General features: G+C 39.3%; 2 protein-coding genes across 2 annotated transcripts; both read left to right on the top strand.

The window, feature by feature from the left end:
- Positions 1-18,773: 18,773 nt before the first annotated feature.
- Positions 18,774-20,210, top strand: LOC145958465 (uncharacterized). Its single transcript, XM_083075985.1, has one exon. It carries the CDS (start codon positions 18,774-18,776, stop codon positions 20,208-20,210), a length of 1,437 nt encoding a protein of 478 aa, XP_082932111.1.
- A 222-nt stretch (positions 20,211-20,432) lies between these two features.
- Positions 20,433-21,686, top strand: LOC109790741 (uncharacterized). Its single transcript, XM_020349954.2, has one exon. It carries the CDS (start codon positions 20,433-20,435, stop codon positions 21,684-21,686), a length of 1,254 nt encoding a protein of 417 aa, XP_020205543.2.
- The last annotated feature ends 383 nt before the right edge of the window (positions 21,687-22,069 follow it).

Below are 22,069 nucleotides of genomic sequence, written 5' to 3'. Positions count from 1 at the left end.
GTTAGCACAAGTACATCACTTATTTTACTGTTCCCGGAAAACTTGCAAAACAAATTTTAAAACTGGTGCACATACTTTTATTATTGAAAAAAGTATCTAATAATGCCTATATATATACATCACTAGGTGAGGAAAACAGATACGAAAAAAAACACACAACTTTATCTATTTCTCTCTCAAAATTATTTCTACTACTAAAATATATTTTTGGAGCGGTGTTTTTCAATTCGGGGATCTTTCACTACACTCGAACGATCTAACGGGTTGACGTATCTTAGGAGAGGAACACATTCTAAGACTCAAAATTATCAATGCAGTGGGGGCGTTTTCTCTCTAAGAATAGCGCTCTGCGTGCTTCAACCTAGGCTACTCTAAACCTATTATTCAATACTTTAATTTGCTCTTTGTGTTTAATTAGTTGTTATTAATTGCTCTGTTTTAATTTTATAATATTCATTGTGTTGTTGATATTGATTTTATTGATAAATCTAAATATTTATTTTCTTGTGTTCTATTTAATTTTCTAACAATCTTAGAGAGAAAAATTCTCCTTTCTTGTTCAATATCAACATGTCTGCAATGAATATTTTAAAGTCTTTGAGTAGTAAGCCAGGAAAATTTAATGGTGAAAATTTTTTATGTTGGCAACAACAAATGAAATTTTGGCTTACAGAGTTCAGTTTATTTTCTGTTATTTTAAATGAAAAATATGAAAATTGTCCTGATCGTACCTCGGTTGAAGCTAGTTCTTTTAGTGATAAAGATATTTTGTATCATGGTCATATTTTGAGTGCTCTATCTGATAAAATTTATAAAATATTTTGTCATACAAAAACTGCTTTGGAGTTATGGAACGCTCTTGAATTAAAATATGGTTCTGCTGAAAAGGGGTTTAAGAAAATACTCTTGTGAAAGAATGGAAGATGGAAAACCTTTCTCTGACCAAGTTCATGAATTTGAAAATATTATTTATGATATGATATGAAAATGAAAGAAATTATTTTACCTGACATAATGCTTGTTAGTTTGTTACTTTCTAAATTGCCTCCTTCTTGGTCTGAATTTGCAAGAAGCCTTAAGCATAAACCCGATTGTTAAGAGCTAGTTATCAGGACTAATATCCTACCATTTATTCTCTCATTATTATGATGTAATTTCCTGTTTTACATTGTAATCTTTTTCTTTAAATCATATTGATTGCCTCACACAAATTGTGGTGAGATTTATCACATCTTACATGGTATCAGGTTACGGTTCCAAACCCTAGCCTCCAAACCCTTGTGCCGTCATCTGCCACCACGGTCGCACATTCTCCCCCAACCGTGCGATCGTCCAATTCTGTTTGCGGTCCTCTCTCATGGATGACGATACCACTCCTCCGTCTCTGCCGTTTGCTACCTTGGTTCACATGATCACCATTCGGCTTAACTTTGAGAATTTTCTTCTCTGGCGTAAACAGGTTACTTCTCTTCTTCAAAATCAGAATTTGTTTCACATTGTTTATGGTTCTGTTGAACCACCGTCGCCAATCCTTGATTCTATTCCAAATCCTCGATTCGCTCAATGGCAAGCTCAAGATCGAAATGTCACCAGTCTCCTACTTTCTTCCTTGACCGAGGAGGCCCTCTCTGAGACACTCAGTGCTGACACTGCTCGGGATATTTGGAATGCTCTGCATACTGCCTATGCTTCACGCAGCAAGGCTCGTGAACTGCGCCTCCGTGACGAGCTTCAAATCATGCGTCGTGGATCCATCTCTATGACAGAATATGGAAAGAAATTTTGCACTATTTGTGATCAGTTAGCTGCTATTAGTGCTCCTATTGCTAATGATGACAAAGTACACTGGTTCCTTCGTGGTCTTGGTCCCTCCTATGCAAATTTTTCCACGGGTCAGCTTGATTAGGTACCTTTGCCTCGATTTACTGATATTTTTTGTAAGGTCGAAAGCCATGCTATTTTTCAGGCATCTCTTGAGGAACCAACGCCCTCTCAGCCAGCTGCCTTCTATGCGAACAATCAACCTCGCTCATCTAGCAATCAGTCGTCTCGCAGTGGTAACCGTGGACATTCCCATGATGGTTCTAATGGTGGTAACCATGGCAATTCTAATGGTGGTTCTCGTCAACGTCGCAACAACTCTGGTCGTCGCAACTCTTATGTCCCTCGATGTCAGATTTGTCGTGAACAGGGTCATTATGCTAACAAATGTCCTGTTCGCTGGGACCGGTCTTTTGAGTCTGCTAATTTGGCTAAGGCATTTGCTGCCAGTTGCTCGGTGGACACCTCAAACCAGTTAGATTGGTATATGGACACCGGTGCCACATCTCACATGACACCTTCTTCGTCTCGGTTGACTGATTCCCAAAATTATAATGGTACTGATCGTGTTTTTGAGGGTAATGGGACCTCTTTAAATATTACTCATGTTGGTTCTCGTTCTTTATCACATATTGTTCCTTTGTCAGATGTTTTGGTTGTGCCTAATCTAACTAAAAATCTTGTATCTGTTAGCAAACTGACTCGTGATAATCATGCTAAAGCTATTTTTGTGGATGACTCCTTTGTTATTCAGAATCGAAAGACAGGCAGAGTTCTGGCAAGGGGACGATGTGATCAAGGACTCTATGTGATGGATCAAGGACCACAAGCGTTGCTTACTACTAGTTCTTCACTGCCTCGTGCCTCTTTTGAACTTTGGCACTCTCGTTTGGGACATGTTAATTTTGATGTTATTAATAAGTTAAATCAGCAAGGTTATTTAAATGTTTCGTCTATTTTGCCTAAGCCAATCTGTTGCACTACTTGTCAGATGGCTAAGAGTAAACGTTTAGTTTTTTATGACAATAATAAAAGGGCTTCTGCCGTTCTTGATCTTATTCATTGTGATTTATGGGGACCCTCTCCAGTTGCTTCTATTGCTGGATATTCTTACTTTGTTATTTTTGTGGATGATTTCTCTCGTTTTACCTGGTTTTATCCATTACGACATAAATCAGATTTTTATGATGTGCTTGTTCGGTTCAAAGTCTTTGTGGAAAACCAATTTTCTCGATTTATTAAAGTTTTCCAAAGTGACAATGGCACCGAGTTCACGAATAACAAAGTATAGGATTTATTTGCTTCTTCTGGTGTGCTTCATCGGTTCTCATGCCCGCATACTCAAGCACAGAATGGTCGGGTTGAACGGAAACATAGACATGTTCTTGAGATTGGTCTTGCAATGTTGTATCAGTCACATGTTCCTACTCGTTATTGGGTTGATGCTTTTAGTTCTGCGGTATATATTATTAATCGTGTTCCCTCTCAGGTGCTATCCGGCCAGATTCCATTCACACTTCTATTTCAAGTTGCGCCTACATATGCTAATTTTCATCCTTTTGGTTGTCGTGTGTTTCCATGATTGCGCCCATACATGAAAAATAAATTTAGTCCTCGGAGTTCTCCTTGCATATTTTTGGGTTATAGTAGTCATCACAAAGGATTCAAATGCTTAGATCTGACCACTTCCAGGATTTATGTGTCTCGCCATGCTCAATTTGATGAAACTTGCTTCCCTTTTGCAGGTTCTCCTTCTTCTAGCATTGATCTTATGGTTTCTTCATTTTATGAACCAATCACAGGCTTCAAGTCTTCTTCGATGTCTGTTTCCTCTAGTCTTCCGACGAGACCACCACCAGTTACTACCTTGTCTTGTCCATCATGTGTTTCCTTGGATGCTGCTCTGGCTCCCCATCCTGCTCCACCTGTTGCACCTGCTTCATCGGAATCTGTCTCTCCTCCACGAACTCCATCCCCAGCATCGACCTCTCCTATAGTGTTGCCTGCTTCTTCTGATGCTTCTATTCAACCAGCCCCGGTTGCTGTTCGTATGCAGACTAGATCACAGAATGGCATTTTTCGGCCTAATCCACGTTATGCCCTCGCTCATCACCAGCCTACTGCTCTTCTCACTGCTTTGCATGTTGCTGCTGATCCCAAGGGTTTTAAATCTGCCATGAAGCATCCTCAATGGTTGGCAGCAATGGAGGATGAGCTCTTTGCTCTTCGTAACAATCATACTTGGACCTTAGTCCCTCGTCCATCTGCTCCTAATATTGTTGGTATTAAATGGGTTTTTCGTACCAAACACAAAAGTGACGACACTATTGAGCGCTTAAAAGCGCGTTTGGTGGCTCAAGGTTTCACGCAAATTCCAGGTTTTGATTACTCACTCACTTTCAGTCCGGTTGTCAAGGCTACTACTATTCGTCTTATTTTATCACTTGCCGTGCTTAATGGCTGGCCACTTCATCAGTTGGATGTAAAAAATGCTTTTCTTCATGGCCACCTCACTAAAACTGTCTATATGGAACAACCTCCTGGCTTTGTTGATCCTCGTTTTCTGACTCATGTCTGCCGGTTGAACAAGGCTCTCTATGGGCTCAAACAGGCGCCCCGTGCTTGGTTTCAACGTTTTTTTCTGATGCGCTCTGGTTTTATTTGCAGCAGGGCTGATCCATCCTTGTTCTTCTTCTATCGCGGGCGCATCACTCTCTACCTCTTGGTTTATGTGGATGATATTATTCTTACTGGAAGTGATCCCCCCTTTCTCACTCAATTTATTGCTCGTCTTAATGCTGAGTTTGCAATTAAATATCTAGGAAAGCTTGGCTACTTCCTTGGTCTTGAGATCACTTATACTGCCAATGGTTTGTTCTTGGGACAAGCCAAATATGCTCATGATCTGCTTTCCCGAGCTATGATGCTTGAGGCCAAACCTGTCTCGACCCCATTGGCTGCCGGTTTTCATCTTGTCAGTGATGGAGTGGCTTACTCTGATCCAACTCAGTACCGCTCTTTGGTTGGGGCCTTACAATACTTAACCATTACTCGCCCTGATTTATCATATGCCGTCAACATGGTAAGCCAATTTCTCCAGGCTCCTACTATTGATCATTTTCAAGCTGTCAAACGTATTCTCCGTTATGTTTGTGGTACACAACATTTTGGACTTACGTTTCGCAACTCACCTTCTCCCGCGATTCTTGGTTATAGTGATGCTGATTGGGCTCGCTGCACGGATACTCGTCGGTCTACCTATGGCTATGCTATCTTTCTTGGTGACAATCTTTTGTCTTGGAGTGCCAAGAAACAACCTACTGTTGCCCGCTCTAGTTGTGAATCTGAGTACCGGGCCATGGCCAACACAGCTTCTGAACTTGTTTGGTTGCTCAATCTCCTTCGTGAACTTCGTGTTGGGTTGTCTATGACTCCTCTCCTTCTCAGTGATAATCAAAGTGCATTGTTTATGGCTCAGAATCCTATTGCTCATAAGCATGCTAAGCATATTGATTTGGATTGTCACTTCATCCGTGAGTTAGTTGCCTCTGGTCGCTTGGCTGTTCGCCATGTTCCTACTTCTCTACAACTTGCTGATATTTTTACAAAGGCGTTGCCTCGTCCGTTGTTTGAATTGTTTCGATCCAAGCTTCGTGTTGGTCTCAATCCAACGCTTAGCTTGACGGGGGGTGTTAAGAGCTAGTTATCAGGACTAATATCCTACCATTTATTCTCTCATTATTATGATGTAATTTCCTGTTTTACATTGTAATCTTTTTCTTTAAATCATATTGATTGCCTCACACAAATTGTGGTGAGATTTATCACATCTTACACCGATCATTTCACTTTATCTGATTTATTGGTTACATTGCGAATTGAAGATAAACATCGTATTTCACAAAATGATTCTAATAAAACCCCTTTTTCAGGCTAAGGCTCATTTAGTGAAAAATGCTAATAAGCCTAAACAAAAAATTTTTAAAAAATATGGTTTTTCCAATAATAATAAATTTGGTCAAAACTCTCATTTCTCCAAAAATAAAAACAAAGCTTTTAATAACAACTACAAACCAAAGAGTAAAATTCAAGGAAATGAGTCCTTTTGCTTTGTTTGTGGAAGAAACAATCATTTTGCTAAAGATTGTTTTCATCGTCGTCGTCAACCAAAAGATGTTACATCTGATCCCAAATCATCGTCTCAGCCTCAAGCTAATGTTATTACCGCTAATGCTAGCTCGGATTCCCCATCTAACAGGTATCATGTCACTAGCCCAGAGTTAAATTTTATTTATAACTCAAATGATTGGTGGATTGACTCTGGAGCTAATGTTCATGTGTGTGCTGATAAAAAATTATTTTCTTCATATCAGGAATGTGGCACAAGTACTGTAAGCATGGGGAATGGGAGCCTAGCATGCGTCATTGGTCTAGGCCGAGTAGAATTAGAATTATCTTCAGGAAATTGTCTTGTTTTAGATGCAGTTTTTCATGTTTTTGAAATTAGAAAAAATTTGATTAGTGCTGCTTTGTTAGTTCAACGAGATTTTAAAGTTTTTTTTGAATCCAATAGAGTTGTAATTTCTCGACATGGTTCTTTTGTTGGGAAAGGATATATTTGTGATGGTTTATTTAAACTTAATATCATGTCTTCCTTTATTAATAAAAATTCTAGCATTTCTTCATCTTCTATTTCAAATGTTGAATGTTGTGACATTTGGCATGGTAGACTTGTTAACTTGAATTCTATTAAAAGAATGATGACACTTGATCTTATTCCTAAATCTTTTAATGAAATGAAACAAAAATGTGAAGTTTGTATTCAAGCCAAACAACCTAGAAAATCTTTTCAAAATTCTGTCCAAAAGGAAACTTGCTTGCTTGAACTCATTCATAGTGACATATGTGATAGCAATGGTGTTATTACTCATGGTGGAAAGAAATACTTTATTACCTTCATTGATGACTTCTCAAAATATTGCTATGTATACTTGATTATTCATAAAAGTGAGTTATTTGAAAAATTCAAGGTTTATAAAGCAGAAGTTGAAAATCAACTAGAAAGGAGTATTAAAATTCTTCGTTCTGATAGAGGAGGGGAACATTCTTCTAATGAAATGGGTGAATTTTTTGAAACACATGGCATAATTCATGAAGTCTCTCCTCCCTATGCTCCTCCCTATGCTCCTCAATCTAATGGAATTGCTGAAAGAAAAAATTATACTTTATTAAACATGATAAACGCTATGCTTATAAGTTCTAGTTTGCCTGATAATTTGTGGGGGGAAGCTTGGTTTACTGCATGTCACATTTTGAATAAAATTCCTTATAAAAGTTCAGATAAAACCCCTTATGAACTTTGGAAAAATAGAAAACCAAATTTGAAATATCTCAAAGTGTGAGGGTGTCTTGCAGAGGTGAATATTCTTATTAATAAGAAAAGAAAAATTGGTCTCAGGACGGTTGATTGTGTTTTTTTGGGATATTCTTTACATAGTACTACTTATAGATTTTTAGTTATTAATTCTTAAGTTGCTGAAATTTCTAATAATATAATGAATTAATCATCCATACACTGTTAGTGTAAAGTTTTTTACACTGGCAACCAATCATATCTTTTAAAGTTGCTTATTTTATTATTATTTCATTAAATAAACAGTTGACATGACACTATTAAAAGATATGATTGTTTTCCAGTGTAAAAAAACTTTACACTAACAGTGTATAGGTGATTAACTCTAATATAATTATGGAATCTAGAGATGTTGTTTTCTTTGAAAATATTTTTCCTTTGAAGAATAAATTGTCTAAACTTGTTTATGATACTTCTAGCTCTGTTTTACCTTCTAGTAGTATTGTTAACAAAGATTTTGAACCTAGAATTAGTAAAAGAATTAGAAAAGCTAAAGATTTTGGTCTTGAATTTTATTCTTTTTTACTTGAAAATGATCCTAAAACTTACATTGAAGCTATGAGATCTATTGATGCACCTTTTTTTGGAAAGAAGCTATTAATGATGAAATAGATTCTCTTAAAATCAATAAAACTTGGTTTTTGACCAACCTCCTGGTTGCAAGAGTATAGGTTGTAAATGGATTTTTCGGAAAAAATTAAGAACAGATGGCTCCAAAGATAAGTTTAAGGCAAGACTTGTTGTTATTGGTTATAAACAAGTAGAAGGTGTAGATTTCTTTGATACATATTCACCTGTTTCAAAAATTACTACTATTAGAGTTCTAATTGCACTTGCATGTGTTTTTAATTTGGAAATTCATCAAATGGACGTAAAACTACCTTCTTAAATGGTGACTTGGAAGAAGAAATTTACATGAATCAACTTGAAGGTTTTATAGAACCTAGAATGGAAAATAAAGTTTGCAAGCTTGTTAAATTGTTGTATGGTTTAAGACAGGCTCCCAAACAATGGCATGATAAATTTGATCAAGTTGTTTCTTCATATGGATTTCAGTTTAATAATAGTGATAGATGTGTTTATGTGAAACAATTTGATGATAATTCATGTGTTATTTTATGTCTCTATGTGGATGAATATTTGGCAGTAATCTACATGTTATAAATGATGTGAAGTCTTTCTTGTTTAGTAATTTTAAAATGAAGGATCTTGGTCTTGTTGATGTTATTTTAGGTATTAAGTTGATTAAGAATCATGATGATTTTGTTTTGACACAATCACATTATATTGAAAAATTATTAAAGAAGTTTAATTATTTTGATGTGAAACCAGTTTCTACCCCATTTGATTCTAGTATTAAATTGAAGAAAAATATTGGTGAAAGTGTCTCTCCTCTTAAATACTCTCAAATTATTGGTTCCTTGCTGCATTTGTCTAATTTTTCAAGACCGGACATTGCATATGTTGTTGGTAGGTTAGGGAGATATACTCATAATCCTAATCATTCACATTGGCTTGCTTTAGAAAGATTATTTAGATATCTTAAAGGAACTATTAATTATGGCATTCACTATGCATGTTATCCTGATGTAATTGAAGGTTTCTGTGATGCAAATTGGATTTTTGACTCTGATGAAACTAAATCTACTAGTGGTTATGTTTTTACTTTAGCTGGAGGCGCATTCTACTATGGAAGCCGAAATAATTGCTTTAGATACTACTAGTAGTGAGGCTAAATTTCTTAAAAGTTTATTATATGACTTGCCTTTATTAAATAAACCTATACCTCAAATCTCAATGCATTGTGATAGTCAAGTTGCTATTGCTAAAGTAACTAGCAAAAACTTTAATGAAAAAAGAAGGCACTTGAGAATAAGACACAAATATATTAGAAATTTGATAACTCATAGTGTTATTTCTGTTGATTTTATCAGGTCTGAAAATAATCTTGCGGATCCACTAACAAAGGGGTTGACGTGTCAACAAGTACTTGAATCGTCGAGGGGAATGGGACTAAAGTCCATTAACTAGTTGCAACAATGGACACCCGTCTCCACATAAATGGCGATCCCATAAATGGAGTTCAATGGGTAATAACGAAATTGTTTGTTAACTAAGTACACCATTGTAAATTACAAAATTATTGTATGTTCCATTCATATGGCAAGGTGTACTCTAAAGTAAACTGTGACAGTAATAAGGTTGAGGTATTCAAATATTTATATTTAATTTGTTAGAAATTAAAAATACCTCTTAATGGACCCAATGACAATTATTGTAGGGGTGGGTGTCACAGACCACCCTTGGAAGGGTTCACCTAGTGAGTGTGGTGGTGGGGCCGCTACTGTGAGATATGGACAATCTCTAAATGACACTCACGAAACAAGATACATGCCCAAGGCCGTAATGCGCTCCACTGATTAGAACTCAAATGAACACCTTTATTATACGTGTTATATTCTAAAATTTGGCCAAAGGGATATGACTTAAGACAATCATGTCTCCATAATCTCTTAGATGGAAGTTCATATGCACTAGGTATAAGGCTCAAACCCGAAAGGTTCCTTATACTAAAAATATAATATATCATGTTCCATTAAATTTTTAAGTTTATATATATATATATAATTTGTTTTTCATATTTTAAATTTTTAAATTAGTGGGGGATTGTTAAGAAATTATTTTATAATTTAAAATTTAAATTAAATATTTAATCTAATTAATATTTTTTTTTATACTCTAACGTTCCAAAAACCAAAGCAGTTGGGATTTTTCACTTTGACCAAGTCCACGTTTTGTTTCAAATTAGTTAGCACAAGTAAGTCACTTATTTTACTGTTCCTAGAAAACTTGCAAAACAAATTTTAAAACTGGTGCACGTACTCCTATTGTTGAAAAAAGTATCTAATAGTGCCTATATATATACATCAGTAGATAAGGAAAACATATACGAAAAAAAAATACACAACTTCATCTATTTCTCTCTCAAAATTATTTCTACAACTAAAATATATTTTTGGAACAGTGTTCTTTGGTTCGGGGATTTTTCACTGCACTTGAACGATGTAACGGGTTGACGTATCTTGGGAGAGGAGCGCATTCTAAGACTCAAAATTACCAGTGTAGTGAGGACGTTTTCTCTCTAAGGATAACGCTCTGCGTGCTTCAACGCAGGATACTCTAAACTTATTATTCAATACTTTAATTTGCTCTTTTTGTTTAATTAATTATTACTAATTCCTCTGTTTTAATTTTATAATATTCATTGTTGATATTGGTTTTATTGATAAATCTAAATATTTATTTTCTTGTGTTCTATTTAATTTTCTAACAAATATTGGCTGTGGAAAACATTTTATGGGATTTTTATTTTAATGTGTCGTCGGTGAAGATGGGAGTATAGCGGTGGTTGCATCTTGATGATCAAAAAGACGGTTAAACAAAGAAAGGAGGCATGTGTTAGAGAGGGACGACGGTGTTTCAAATTTCACTGTTGTTTCACTACCATATAGAGTATATAGCGCACTTTTCAAATTCTATTTTATTATGTAAAATAATTACTTTGCTTGGATTCTCCTCTCTTTGAAAGAAAAAAGTGTGCTGTAATTTTATTTTTAAAGCTTAATCATGTATTTATTCTTTTAAATTTGAGATATGAATGTTGTTATCCTTAAAATTTAAAGTTTGTATTTTTAGTCCTTAAAATATAAAATTGTCCGGTTCTATCAAATATTTGAATTCAAGGTCCAATTGATAGTCTATTTAAACTTATAGAACATATCATAAAAGAAGCTATCAAATCAATGTTAGTGAATATACAAAGACTACGGTAGACAAGTTTATCATATTATTCACCCGTAGATAAGTGAACAATAATCATTTTTATTTTCATTTTTTTATTTAAACTATTTAAAATTACTAAAAATGTCCTTTTTCTAGAAGTTGCTTAGACTTAACTCTAGTGGTCACCACTTGTTCTTCACTATGGCGACAATGCATTCACCACGGACCCACTTGTCGAGGTCAACCACCTGTTAGCCACTATCATGACGGCGAAATCCAGTAGGTAAGGTGGAAGTCATGCTCTCAAGTGTTGTAGAGGACAAGGTGGTGGTGGCTGCCAACAATGGTGGGCTTGGCACAAGCATCATAGACAATGAGGTGGTGGTGGTTGTCGACTATGGTAGGCTTGGTGTAGGCGATACAGGGAGCCGAGTTGTGGGGAAGGGTGGCGACGCGGGGTTCTCGTGATAGGTGCAGACAATTTCGACGACAAAGTTTGGTAGGGTTTCAACAAAGAAAGAGGAAGACGAAGGGATCTCGTTCATGTAGCTTCCTCACCAAACTCAGGGTCCATTATTATTGTCAGAGTTAGCACTTATCGGGAAAAAATGTTAGGCGTTTGGGCTTGCACTTTCTCCTTGGTGCTTATGCTTTCTCCCACTTCTTCGTGCACCTTCTCCTTCTTCGACCCAGACTTGAACCACGTCTCCTTCACCTTGGTGTCCATCACAAAGACATCATGATGAAGACACTGTTATAGGCGGGGCCGTAGAGCTCCTCATAGGTAGCAATGATCTTGTCATCAATCTTGAGGAGTTTGTCATCAAAGGAGGGAGGGGGACAAAGCCCTCAGGGGTTGAAGGTGATATTGTTGTTAAGGTTGATAGAGTTGAAAAGGGAAGTTGGGGTTGACAAAGTTGAATGAGGTTGAAATTGACGGAGATGATAGTAGGGGGTGTTGAAGGAGATTGGAGTTAACACACTGAAGACTTTTTTTTTTTTGGACAAAATGTTCATCTACTATAAAAAATTAAATTAATACATTAGTACAAAATTTATCATCAAATAAATTTGAACCGTTCATTTCAATTATTCATACATATCTAATAAAATTTTTATTTCTCAACCAGTGAAACATAAAAAATATACTTTGTTTTATTGGTCAACTTATGAACCATATGATGTATGCGTTTACTATAGATTTCGCCCGCTAAATAACTAATGCCAACTTGACGAACAACGAATCAACTTAAGAGAATGTGAGTTATAAAAATGATAGGATTGAACCAATTTACCTTTTTAGTTTGACTCATTATGAAATTCAAATTAAATATCCAATTTACTCATAGAACATATAGAATCACCTTTCTTTTTCTTCTCGAAGGAACAATTGATACAAAAAATAAAACACAGCCACATCATTACCCTTCCACGACTTCAAAAGAAAAAAAAAAAACACTACATAAAAGAAACTCTTCCAAATTTAGAAGGCATGTTCATTTTTTAATTCAACAAGATTCATCCACCTCATATTATTGTCCCAGCATAGAATGATAGAAAAAAACACAATAATAAGAAGAAAAAAACTAAACTGATTCAAAGTGTTCATCTACCATTTTGGTATAAATTAGCATTTAATAAGGAATTGTAGGTGATAAATTGGCAAGTTGACCTCTATCTTGCATCTCATCAACAAGCTCCCAAACATAAGTGTACCGGGAACCGAACACCCCTTCGGTCAATGCACAACTTGAAAAAGTATTTGGTTACAAGTTAGGAACTTATCATCATCAGCATACTGAGGAACCGAATACCCCTTCGGCCAATACACAACCCGAAAGGGTATTTCTCCACAAGGTTGAACAGTCGCCCAATCACCAAGTTTGAAGGTCAAGTACTAGTTCAGCTAATGCATAACCTAAAAGGGTATTCGGTCATAATATAAGCCGAATACCCATCATTATTGAAGTTACATTACGCTAATTTTGGTTAGATAACATAGTACCACATCAACCCAAATCAAAGGATAAACTCAATTTATTAATCTCTTAATCAAAAAGGCCCATCAGGCCCAAACAAGTCACTATAAATACAATATTGATGGGACAGAAAGGTAGGTATGATTATTTAATACTGTAGCATTCATTGCTCTATACCGAATACTAACTCGAGCGTCGGAGTGCCTTTGCAGGTACCCTCCCCCACCCTGAGGACAGTATCCGGTCGGCACCGAAGACTTGCGAGATCAAGAAGGAATTGCAAGAGGAGTGTTCCCGAGCAGAAACATTTTGGCGCCCGCCGTGGGGCCGAAACCAGAACGGTTCTCGACCCTAAAGCAAGATGGTAACGACAAGGAGTCAGCAAGAAAACGTATCCAACTACCCATTCGGGATGCCCCGCGATACCACTAGACGACAAACTAATCAGAACGAAGAAGGAATGGAGGAATCCTACGTAGATCGATCTCAACAACCCAACCCATCATCAGCCATCGAGCAATTGAAGGCCGAAATGATGGAATTGAAGAGGCTCCGAGAAAAGGACGCTCGCGAATTGTCATTACTAAGAAAGGAGAACGCAGAGCTCAGGAGCGACAACCGATCCTGGCATCCATCTCACGACACCCTGAATACTCTATCAACAAGACATCAGGGGGAGTCTTCGGGGTGGTACAAGGAGACAAAGGCCCCTCGGCCGCCTGGTGGTGTGACGACGACCACTCTGGATCAACAACGAAGGCAAGGGAAGACGCCTTTCACTCCAGACATAGCCGGGGCCCGACTGCCCGACAATTGGAAGAACTTGGCTTTAGAGAAGTATGACGGAACGGCCGACCCAGAAGAACATCTTGATGCTTTCGTCACTCAGGTCAGTTTGTACACTGACGACGATGCCATTATGTGTAAAGTTTTCCCTACCTCATTGAAAGGACCGGCACTTAATTGGTTCATGAGACTCCCATCCGAATCGGTAGACTCATTCACAACCTTATCTTCCCGGTTCGTGATACAGTTTGCCACGAGCCGTCCCCATCAACTTACCTCAATCGCATTAGTCAACATTCGCCAAGAAAAGAAGGAACCCCTGAGAACGTTCATGGAAAGGTTCGGAAGAATGACGCTTTCTATTCGAGACCTAGACCTGGCTGTGGCAATGCATCACCTGACCACGGCACTAAGGCCCGGGCCTTTCGTCAATAGTTTATGTAAGAAGTCGCCCCGGGACCTGGATGACCTGAGACAAAGAGCCACCAAGTATATGCAGATGGAAGAGTTGGCCGAGTTCAGAAATCAGAACCGGCCCGACCTCTCCATTGGGAAGAAAGAAGCGGAAAAGGAGCACCTTCCAAGGTCTCGCCCTCGAGACGTGCCTGAGAGGGAGAGGAATAATAGGGGACCTAGATACGCACAATACACGCCGCTTAACACAAGCAGAGCCAAGGTGTTGGAGCAGGCCTTGGCCACAGAAGTCCTCACAGTCCCCCGTCGTGCTATGACTCCGCCTCACGCGGACAAAACCAAAACATGCCAATTTCACAGAAATAGAGGACATACCACCGAGGAATGTACAGCCCTCCGAGATCGCATTGAGGATCTTGTTAAGTCAGGCCACCTTCAAAACTTCACCCAATCCTCAGGTAAAAGGAGATATGATAGCTACCATAATAAGAGGAAAAGGGTTAGGGGCAAAAAGAGATCGGAACCTCATGCGCTTGATGGTTCGCGTACCAAGCATAGGCGTGTCGAAAGGAACCACACAGACTTGGCCATCCCTTCGGCCATAGTTGCACGTGACTTCCTTGATCCTGACGTCCGACCTTCTAAGATGCTAGCGCCAGATCTTCTTTCTGAACAAGGGCGCCAAAATGTTCCTGCTCGGGAACACTCCTCTTGCAATTCCTTCTTGATCTCGCAAGTCTTCGGTGCCGACCGGATACTGTCCTCAGGGTGGGGGAGGGTACCTGCAAAGGCACTCCGACGCTCGAGTTAGTATTCGGTATAGAGCAATGAATGCTACAGTATTAAATAATCATACCTACCTTTCTGTCCCATCAATATTGTATTTATAGTGACTTGTTTGGGCCTGATGGACCTTTTTGATTAAGAGATTAATAAATTGAGTTTATCCTTTGATTTGGGTTGATGTGGTACTATGTTATCTAACCAAAATTAGCGTAATGTAACTTCAATAATGATGGGTATTCGGCTTATATTATGACCGAATACCCTTTTAGGTTATGCATTAGCTGAACTAGTACTTGACCTTCAAACTTGGTGATTGGGCGACTGTTCAACCTTGTGGAGAAATACCCTTTCGGGTTGTGTATTGGCCGAAGGGGTATTCGGTTCCTCAGTATGCTGATGATGATAAGTTCCTAACTTGTAACCAAATACTTTTTCAAGTTGTGCATTGACCGAAGGGGTGTTCGGTTCCCGGTACAATAAGTATTCTCCATTTGCACAAACCATCAATAAGAGAACTACATTTTACTGTATTAGTATTCAAGTTTTTGCTTTGCATTTCTTCAAAGAGATTCATGGCTTCTCTAATGTAACCCATTAATCACCATCATATGAAATTTAATGTTATTATTACATTTCAATTCATTAACTGTTACGATTGTAATATAATTTATTTATTTTAATATATATCCCAAACTACGATTTATCTCCAAAGACAAAAAGATATGATATTAAAAAAATTATAATTTAAAAATAAATTGAATTTTTAAAAAGTACAATATTAAAGTTAAACCAGTGAATTGAAAAAGTAAAAAAATATTAAAATCAATAAAATAAATAATGTTCATAATATATTAAAAATAAAACAGTATAAAAGAAAATCATGAATCTTTGATGGAGTGATGAAAAAGAAGCTTCCAGTTTGGTGACAAAAGAAATCTTTAAGGAACAATTCTTTTTAGAAATAATAATATATGCTAATCATTTTAATGTTACCATTAGTATATTAATTATTTTGTTATTAGAGTGAGAAGAACTACTTTTTTAAAAAAAATTTCATACTCTATTGTTTAGGACATTGTTTGTGAGACTTTAATGTGTTTGACTTCAAACGCACAAGTTTGAATACATCGTTGTGTAAAACTTGGGGAACAAATCAGTTATTAAATTGTATTGAAGGTCCATCGAAAATTTGCTTTAAAAAAACTCACTAGTATCATAACACAATATTTTCTTTCATGCTTTTTCTACTAATATTTTCTAACAATCTAAAGCAAATTGCTTCTCTTTTTGCTGTTCTAATGGATTTATTGTTCTGTATAATTATGTGTTTGATAAGTGTTATGATTTCATTAAGTTTATAACCCAATTTAGAGCACTTATATCAATTTTCAATAGCTTGAAATCTTGAAATTTTGTCTTTGAATCATGTTTTTAGGTAACTTACAAACATTTGGTTGCCATTTTGTAGCTTAGAAGAACTTTTGTAAAGAACACAAAACCTAAAAATATTGTTAAGGTTATCTTGCATGGTTGACAGCACAAAACTTAATATTTCGCACACTAGAATAAAGACTGAACTTATAACTCGCATAACTCAATCAATTCTTAACATTTTTACACTATTCTAGAATATAAATTATAGCCCCAAGTGTCTACTTTGTAACCTAATAAACGAAAATTGATTTGGTCATCACATGGAAAGATTACAAAAATAATAAGATATATCCATAAGTAAAATCTCCCAATTACTCATTAATTCATATTGTACTAGTAAGGCCATTCGGCCACCTGGTTCGGCCATTCGGCCACCTGATAGCCGATACCCAATCGGCACCTGAATGACCGAACCAGGTGGCCGATTGCCGTTCGGCTACCAGATGATCTATGAACTCAGATTCCTACTAATAAAGAGGCAAGAATTTACCCATAATTAAGGATTAAGAGTTAATCATACCCATAAGCCGATTAGAGGCGTATTACCTAATCTGGTAATCTTGTTGCAGGGCCGATAGAAATCCGGGCCCATAAATGTCAGTATAAATAGCTCTTGTCACGAGGTAACGTCACTATTCATTAATTACTCTAGATATTCGTGCTTGTCTTGACTTGAGCGTTGGAGTGCCTTTTGCAGGTACCAACCCCTCCACCCGCATTGGATCGGAGCACTCGTTCGGCCCTCAGATTACCAGAAGGTTATAGGTGTATCCTTTTGACAGGTACATTTTGGCGCCCACCGTGGGGCCGAACAAAGATAATTCGAAGATTAACTGTAGTGAGACATGCCGATAACTAGGAGAACCAACACACATGATCACCAACATGAAGAGGAGGAACACGTTGAAGTTGTTGACGAAACAGATCTTTCAGAAACCATTCGGTTGTTAAAACAGGAGATGGAGATCATGAAACAGCAGCGAGACAAGGATGCGAGGGAGCTTTTGGCCTTGATAGCCGAGAATGAGGCATTAAGAAATCAAGATCCCTCATGGAAGCCGACTCAGGCCACCAATACTCAAACTCAAGGGTCGTTCCAATCCTATGCGATCCACAACTCGGCCCCTCATGCTTCGGCCGCGGCACCCGAAAAGTTTCCCTCGGCCCTACCCACTATTGGTCGTCCTGCAGATTTGACAATCGGATCACACCGACACCCTTTCACCCCTTCTATTATGCAACTTCCCCTGATGGATAACTGGAAATCTCTGCCTATTGATAAATATGATGGTACAACCGACCCTGATGAACATCTTGATGTTTTTCTCACACAGGTGACCTTGAGTACCACGGATGATGCAGCGCTGTGCCGGATCTTTCCGACGTCTCTGAAAGGCAGGGCTTTGAGTTGGTTCACTCGGTTACCTCCCAACTCAATCGACTCGTTCAACACTTTGTCATCGCAGTTTACCATCTAGTTCGCAACAAGTCGTCCCCACAGCTTGACCTCTCTCTCATTGGTTAGTCTTTGGCAAGATAAGAAGGAGACTCTTCGGGCTTTCATGGATCGTTTTAACAAAACCTGTTTGGAAATTCGAGATCTTAATCCCGCGGTTGCACTCCACCATCTTACCACAGCTTTGAAGCCCGGGCCATTCGTTAATAGCCTGTGCAAAAAAAACCCCTTCAGATATGGATGAACTTAGAAGGCGAGCCGATAAGTATATGCAGATGGAAGAGTTGGCTGAGTTCTGAAACCAAGCCCGAGCTGAACCCACAGGAAAACCCGATAAGCCTACAGAGCCACCCTATCGAGGGCGAAACAAGGAGATAAACCTTCGCGATCGGCCAGCGCGGGGTCCGAAATACACTCACTATACTCCCCTCAATGCAAGCCGAGCTGCGGTGCTCGATCAAGCTCTAGCATCAGAGGTACTAGCTGTCCCAAAAAGAGCTTCCACACCATCGCGCGCCGATACTAGCAAGTCTTGTCGGTACCACCGCAATAGGGGGCATTCCACCGAAGAGTGCGCGGCTCTCCGAGACAAAATTGAGGACTTAATCAAGCAAGGCCAGCTTCAAAATTTCATCGATCGGCCAGATCCGCATCGATCGCGCCAATATCAACCTAGACAGGACCGACCCCGGCATGACCGTACAGACAGGCCTCGCCGCGAGCGAAGCCGGTCGCGCGAAAGGAAAGATGAGCCTACAGCTTCCCATAGGCGAGTTATCAATACCATTGCAGGGGGGTTTGCTGGTGGAGGCTCAACTTCGTCGGCGCAGAAGAGGCATTTACAGCTATAACATTCACTGATGCTGATTTCCAAGGGATTGACCCTGTGCAAGATGATCCAATGGTAATCAGCATTGAAATTCACAACTGCATAGTGAAGAAAACGTTGGTGGATCAGGGTAGCTCGGCCGACATCTTGTACTGGAACACCTTCAAACAGTTGGGCATTTCAGAGAAGGAACTCATTCCATATGATGATCCCTTGGTCGGGTTCTCGGGCGAAAGAGTCAGTACAAAGGGATATATTAAACTCTTCACACGTTTTTGTTATGATGAGCAAGAGTATAAGGAAATCCAAGTAAAGTATATTGTAGTGGACGCCAACACATCCTACAATATTCTTTTGGGTCGGCCATCATTGAATATGTTGGGAGCTATCGTGTCTATGCCACACTTGGCAATGAAGTTTCCGTCCGATAAAGGAACGATCCTCACAATTCACGCCGATCAAAAGGCAGCCCGAGAGTGTTACTTCGCTAGCTTGCGAATAACCCCTATTGAAGAAAAGCAACCAAAGCAAAAGAGAGTTCATGCTGTGAACCCTTCAGTAGGTGATACGGCCCAAACTTGGGATCTGGATCCAAGAATCAATGATGAAGAACGAATAGAGTCAATTGAAGACAAAATCGGTCTCCAAATTGGCCGAGAAACTTCCCAAGTCACCTACTTGGGGGCTGGACTCACCGAGGCAGATCGCCAAGCATTAGGCATGGTCATTCAGAAAAAAAAGGATCTTTTTGCTTGGGTGCCCGCTAATATGCCAGGCATAGATCCAAAGGTCATGTGTCACAAGTTGTCTGTTTGCAGGGAGGCCAAACCAATAGCTCAGCGGAATAGGAAGATGGGCACTGAGAGAAAACTGGCTGTTGAAAAGGAAGTTGCCAAGTTACTTGAAGCAAAATTCATTCGGGAGATACAATATACAACGTGGCTTGCAAACGTGGTCATGGTCAAAAAGCCTAACGGGAAACGGCGAATGTGCACGGATTACACTAACTTGAATAAAGCCTGCCCAAAGGATGCCTACCCATTGCCCAATATTGATCGGCTAGTTGATGGTGCCTCGGGGCACAACATGCTAACATTTCTTGATGCCTACTCAGGATACAACCAGATTCAAATGCACTCGCAAGACGAGGAGAAGACCGCTTTCATCACTGATTCGGCTAACTATTGTTATCGGGTCATGCCTTTCGGCCTCAAGAATGCCGGGGCCACATATCAACGGCTCATGAACAAGATATTCCAAAGTCAAATCGGCAAGAATATGGAGGTCTATGTGGATGATATGGTTGTTAAATTGAATAACCTTCATAATCATATTGCAGACTTGGGGGAGGTTTTTCAACAAGTTCGGCGTTATGATATGAGACTCAATCCAGACAAGTGTGTGTTTGGAATAGCCGGCGGCAAGTTCCTTGGTTTCATGCTTTCGACCAGAGGTATAGAGGCCAATCCTGACAAATGTCGAGCGGTGGTTGACATGAGAAGTCCCTAAAATGTCAAAGAAGTGCAACGACTAGCTGGTCGGCTCACAGCGTTGTCAAGGTTTCTTCCTTGCCTCTCGGAAGTGGCCAAACCGATCCTTGGACTTCTGAGAAAAACAAATAGATTTGCATGGAATGAAGAGTGCGAAGTGGCTTTTAAAACATTAAAGCTGCGCCTCGGGACGCCCCCAGTCCTCTCTAAACCCGACCCGTCATCAGACCTCATCGTATACATGTGCGTGTCACATGAAGCCATCAGTTCAGTCTTGATCCAGGAGAAGGAAGCTCAAGTGCCTATTTATTTCGTCAGCCGCCTGTTGCAAGAATCGGAAAGTAGATATCAATTGCTAGAAAAGGTGGCACTCGGACTTGTTCACACTGCTCGAAGACTTCAGCAATACTTTCAAGGACACAAAATCGTGGTACGAACTGATTGTCCCATTGCTAAGGTCTTACGGAAGCCCGAATTGGTAGGGCGAATGATGGCATGGTCCGTTGAACTATCGAAATTCGATATTTCATTCGAACCAAGGGGGCCGATTAAGTCACAATATTGGGCCGAGTTCATCAATCAGTTACAGCCTAATGGTCAGTTTCAGAGTGATCAGTGGACGTTACGTGTCGACGGTTCTTCCAACAACACAGGCAGTGGGGCAAGTATAATTCTAAAAGGACCAATGGGGATAACCCTCGAACAATCCATGCACTTCAGATTTCGGGCCTCCAACAATCAAGCCGAATACGAAGCGCTGTTAGCAGGATTGAGGTTGGCAGGCGACATCGGGGCCCGGAGATTGCTTTGTTGGACGGATTCACAGATCGTATCGGAACAGGTTAATAATAATTTTCAAGTAAAAGATCCAAATTTTCTCTGTTACTATCACCTCTTCCATAACATGTGTTCTAATTTCAACGAAGTACAAGTCTGGCACACGCCGAGGGAAAATAATGAACGAGCCGATCAACTGGCCAGATTGGCAAGTAGCACTCGGAAATCGGGACAACTCAGAACTACTCTGCACCTGGAATTACCTACTCCAAGCATCGCTGCAACCGAAAGCATAGCAGTAGAAGCAGCAGCATCCAATACAAACTGGATGACAGAAATTCTTGATTTCATTCTCCATGGCAAGGAGCCGGACGAACCCTTAGCCGCTAAGAACCTACGAACTCAAGCTGCTAGATATTCGGTCATAGGGGGAGAGTTATACAGGAGGGTTTTCTCAACCCCGTTACTCAAATGCGTAGACTCGGCACAATCTGATTATGTGTTACGGGAGATTCATCAAGGCATTTGTGGATCACATTCAGGCGGACGAACCCTCGCAGCAAAAGTGTTAAGGGCAGGTTATTACTGGCCAACCCTTAAGAGTGATTGTGCGCAGTTCGTCAAACGATGTATTCAATGTCAAAAACATGGAAACTTGATTCATGCCTCGGCAGAACAACTTCATACTATTAGTTCACCTTGGCCATTTGCTCTGTGAGGGATGGACTTTCTCGGCCCATTCCCCAAAGCCAAGGGTCAATGCAAATTCTTGTTGGTAGCAGTCGATTACTTCACAAAGTGGATAGAGGCCGAGCCACTTGCCACCATTACGGCGAATAATGTTCAGAAGTTTCTTTGGAAGAACATTATTACGCGTTTCGGAATACCATACGCCATCATCACTGATAATGGACTTCAATTTACAGATCAAAAACTCAACAAGTTTATGACCGACTTGGGTATTCGACATCGATTCACCTCAGTCGAACACCCACAATCAAATGGGCAGGCCGAAGCAGCGAATAAGGTTATTCTTAGTGAGTTGAAGAAACGCCTGGGGGATGCAAAAGGAGCTTGGGCTGAAGAGCTGCTTGAGGTCCT

Source organism: Cajanus cajan, chromosome 1 (assembly GCF_000230855.2).
Source record: "Cajanus cajan strain Asha chromosome 1, NIPB_CcT2T_4, whole genome shotgun sequence".
In the NCBI taxonomy this organism is placed as follows: domain Eukaryota; kingdom Viridiplantae; phylum Streptophyta; class Magnoliopsida; order Fabales; family Fabaceae; genus Cajanus; species Cajanus cajan.
This window is presented reverse-complemented; position numbering and strand designations above follow the sequence as displayed.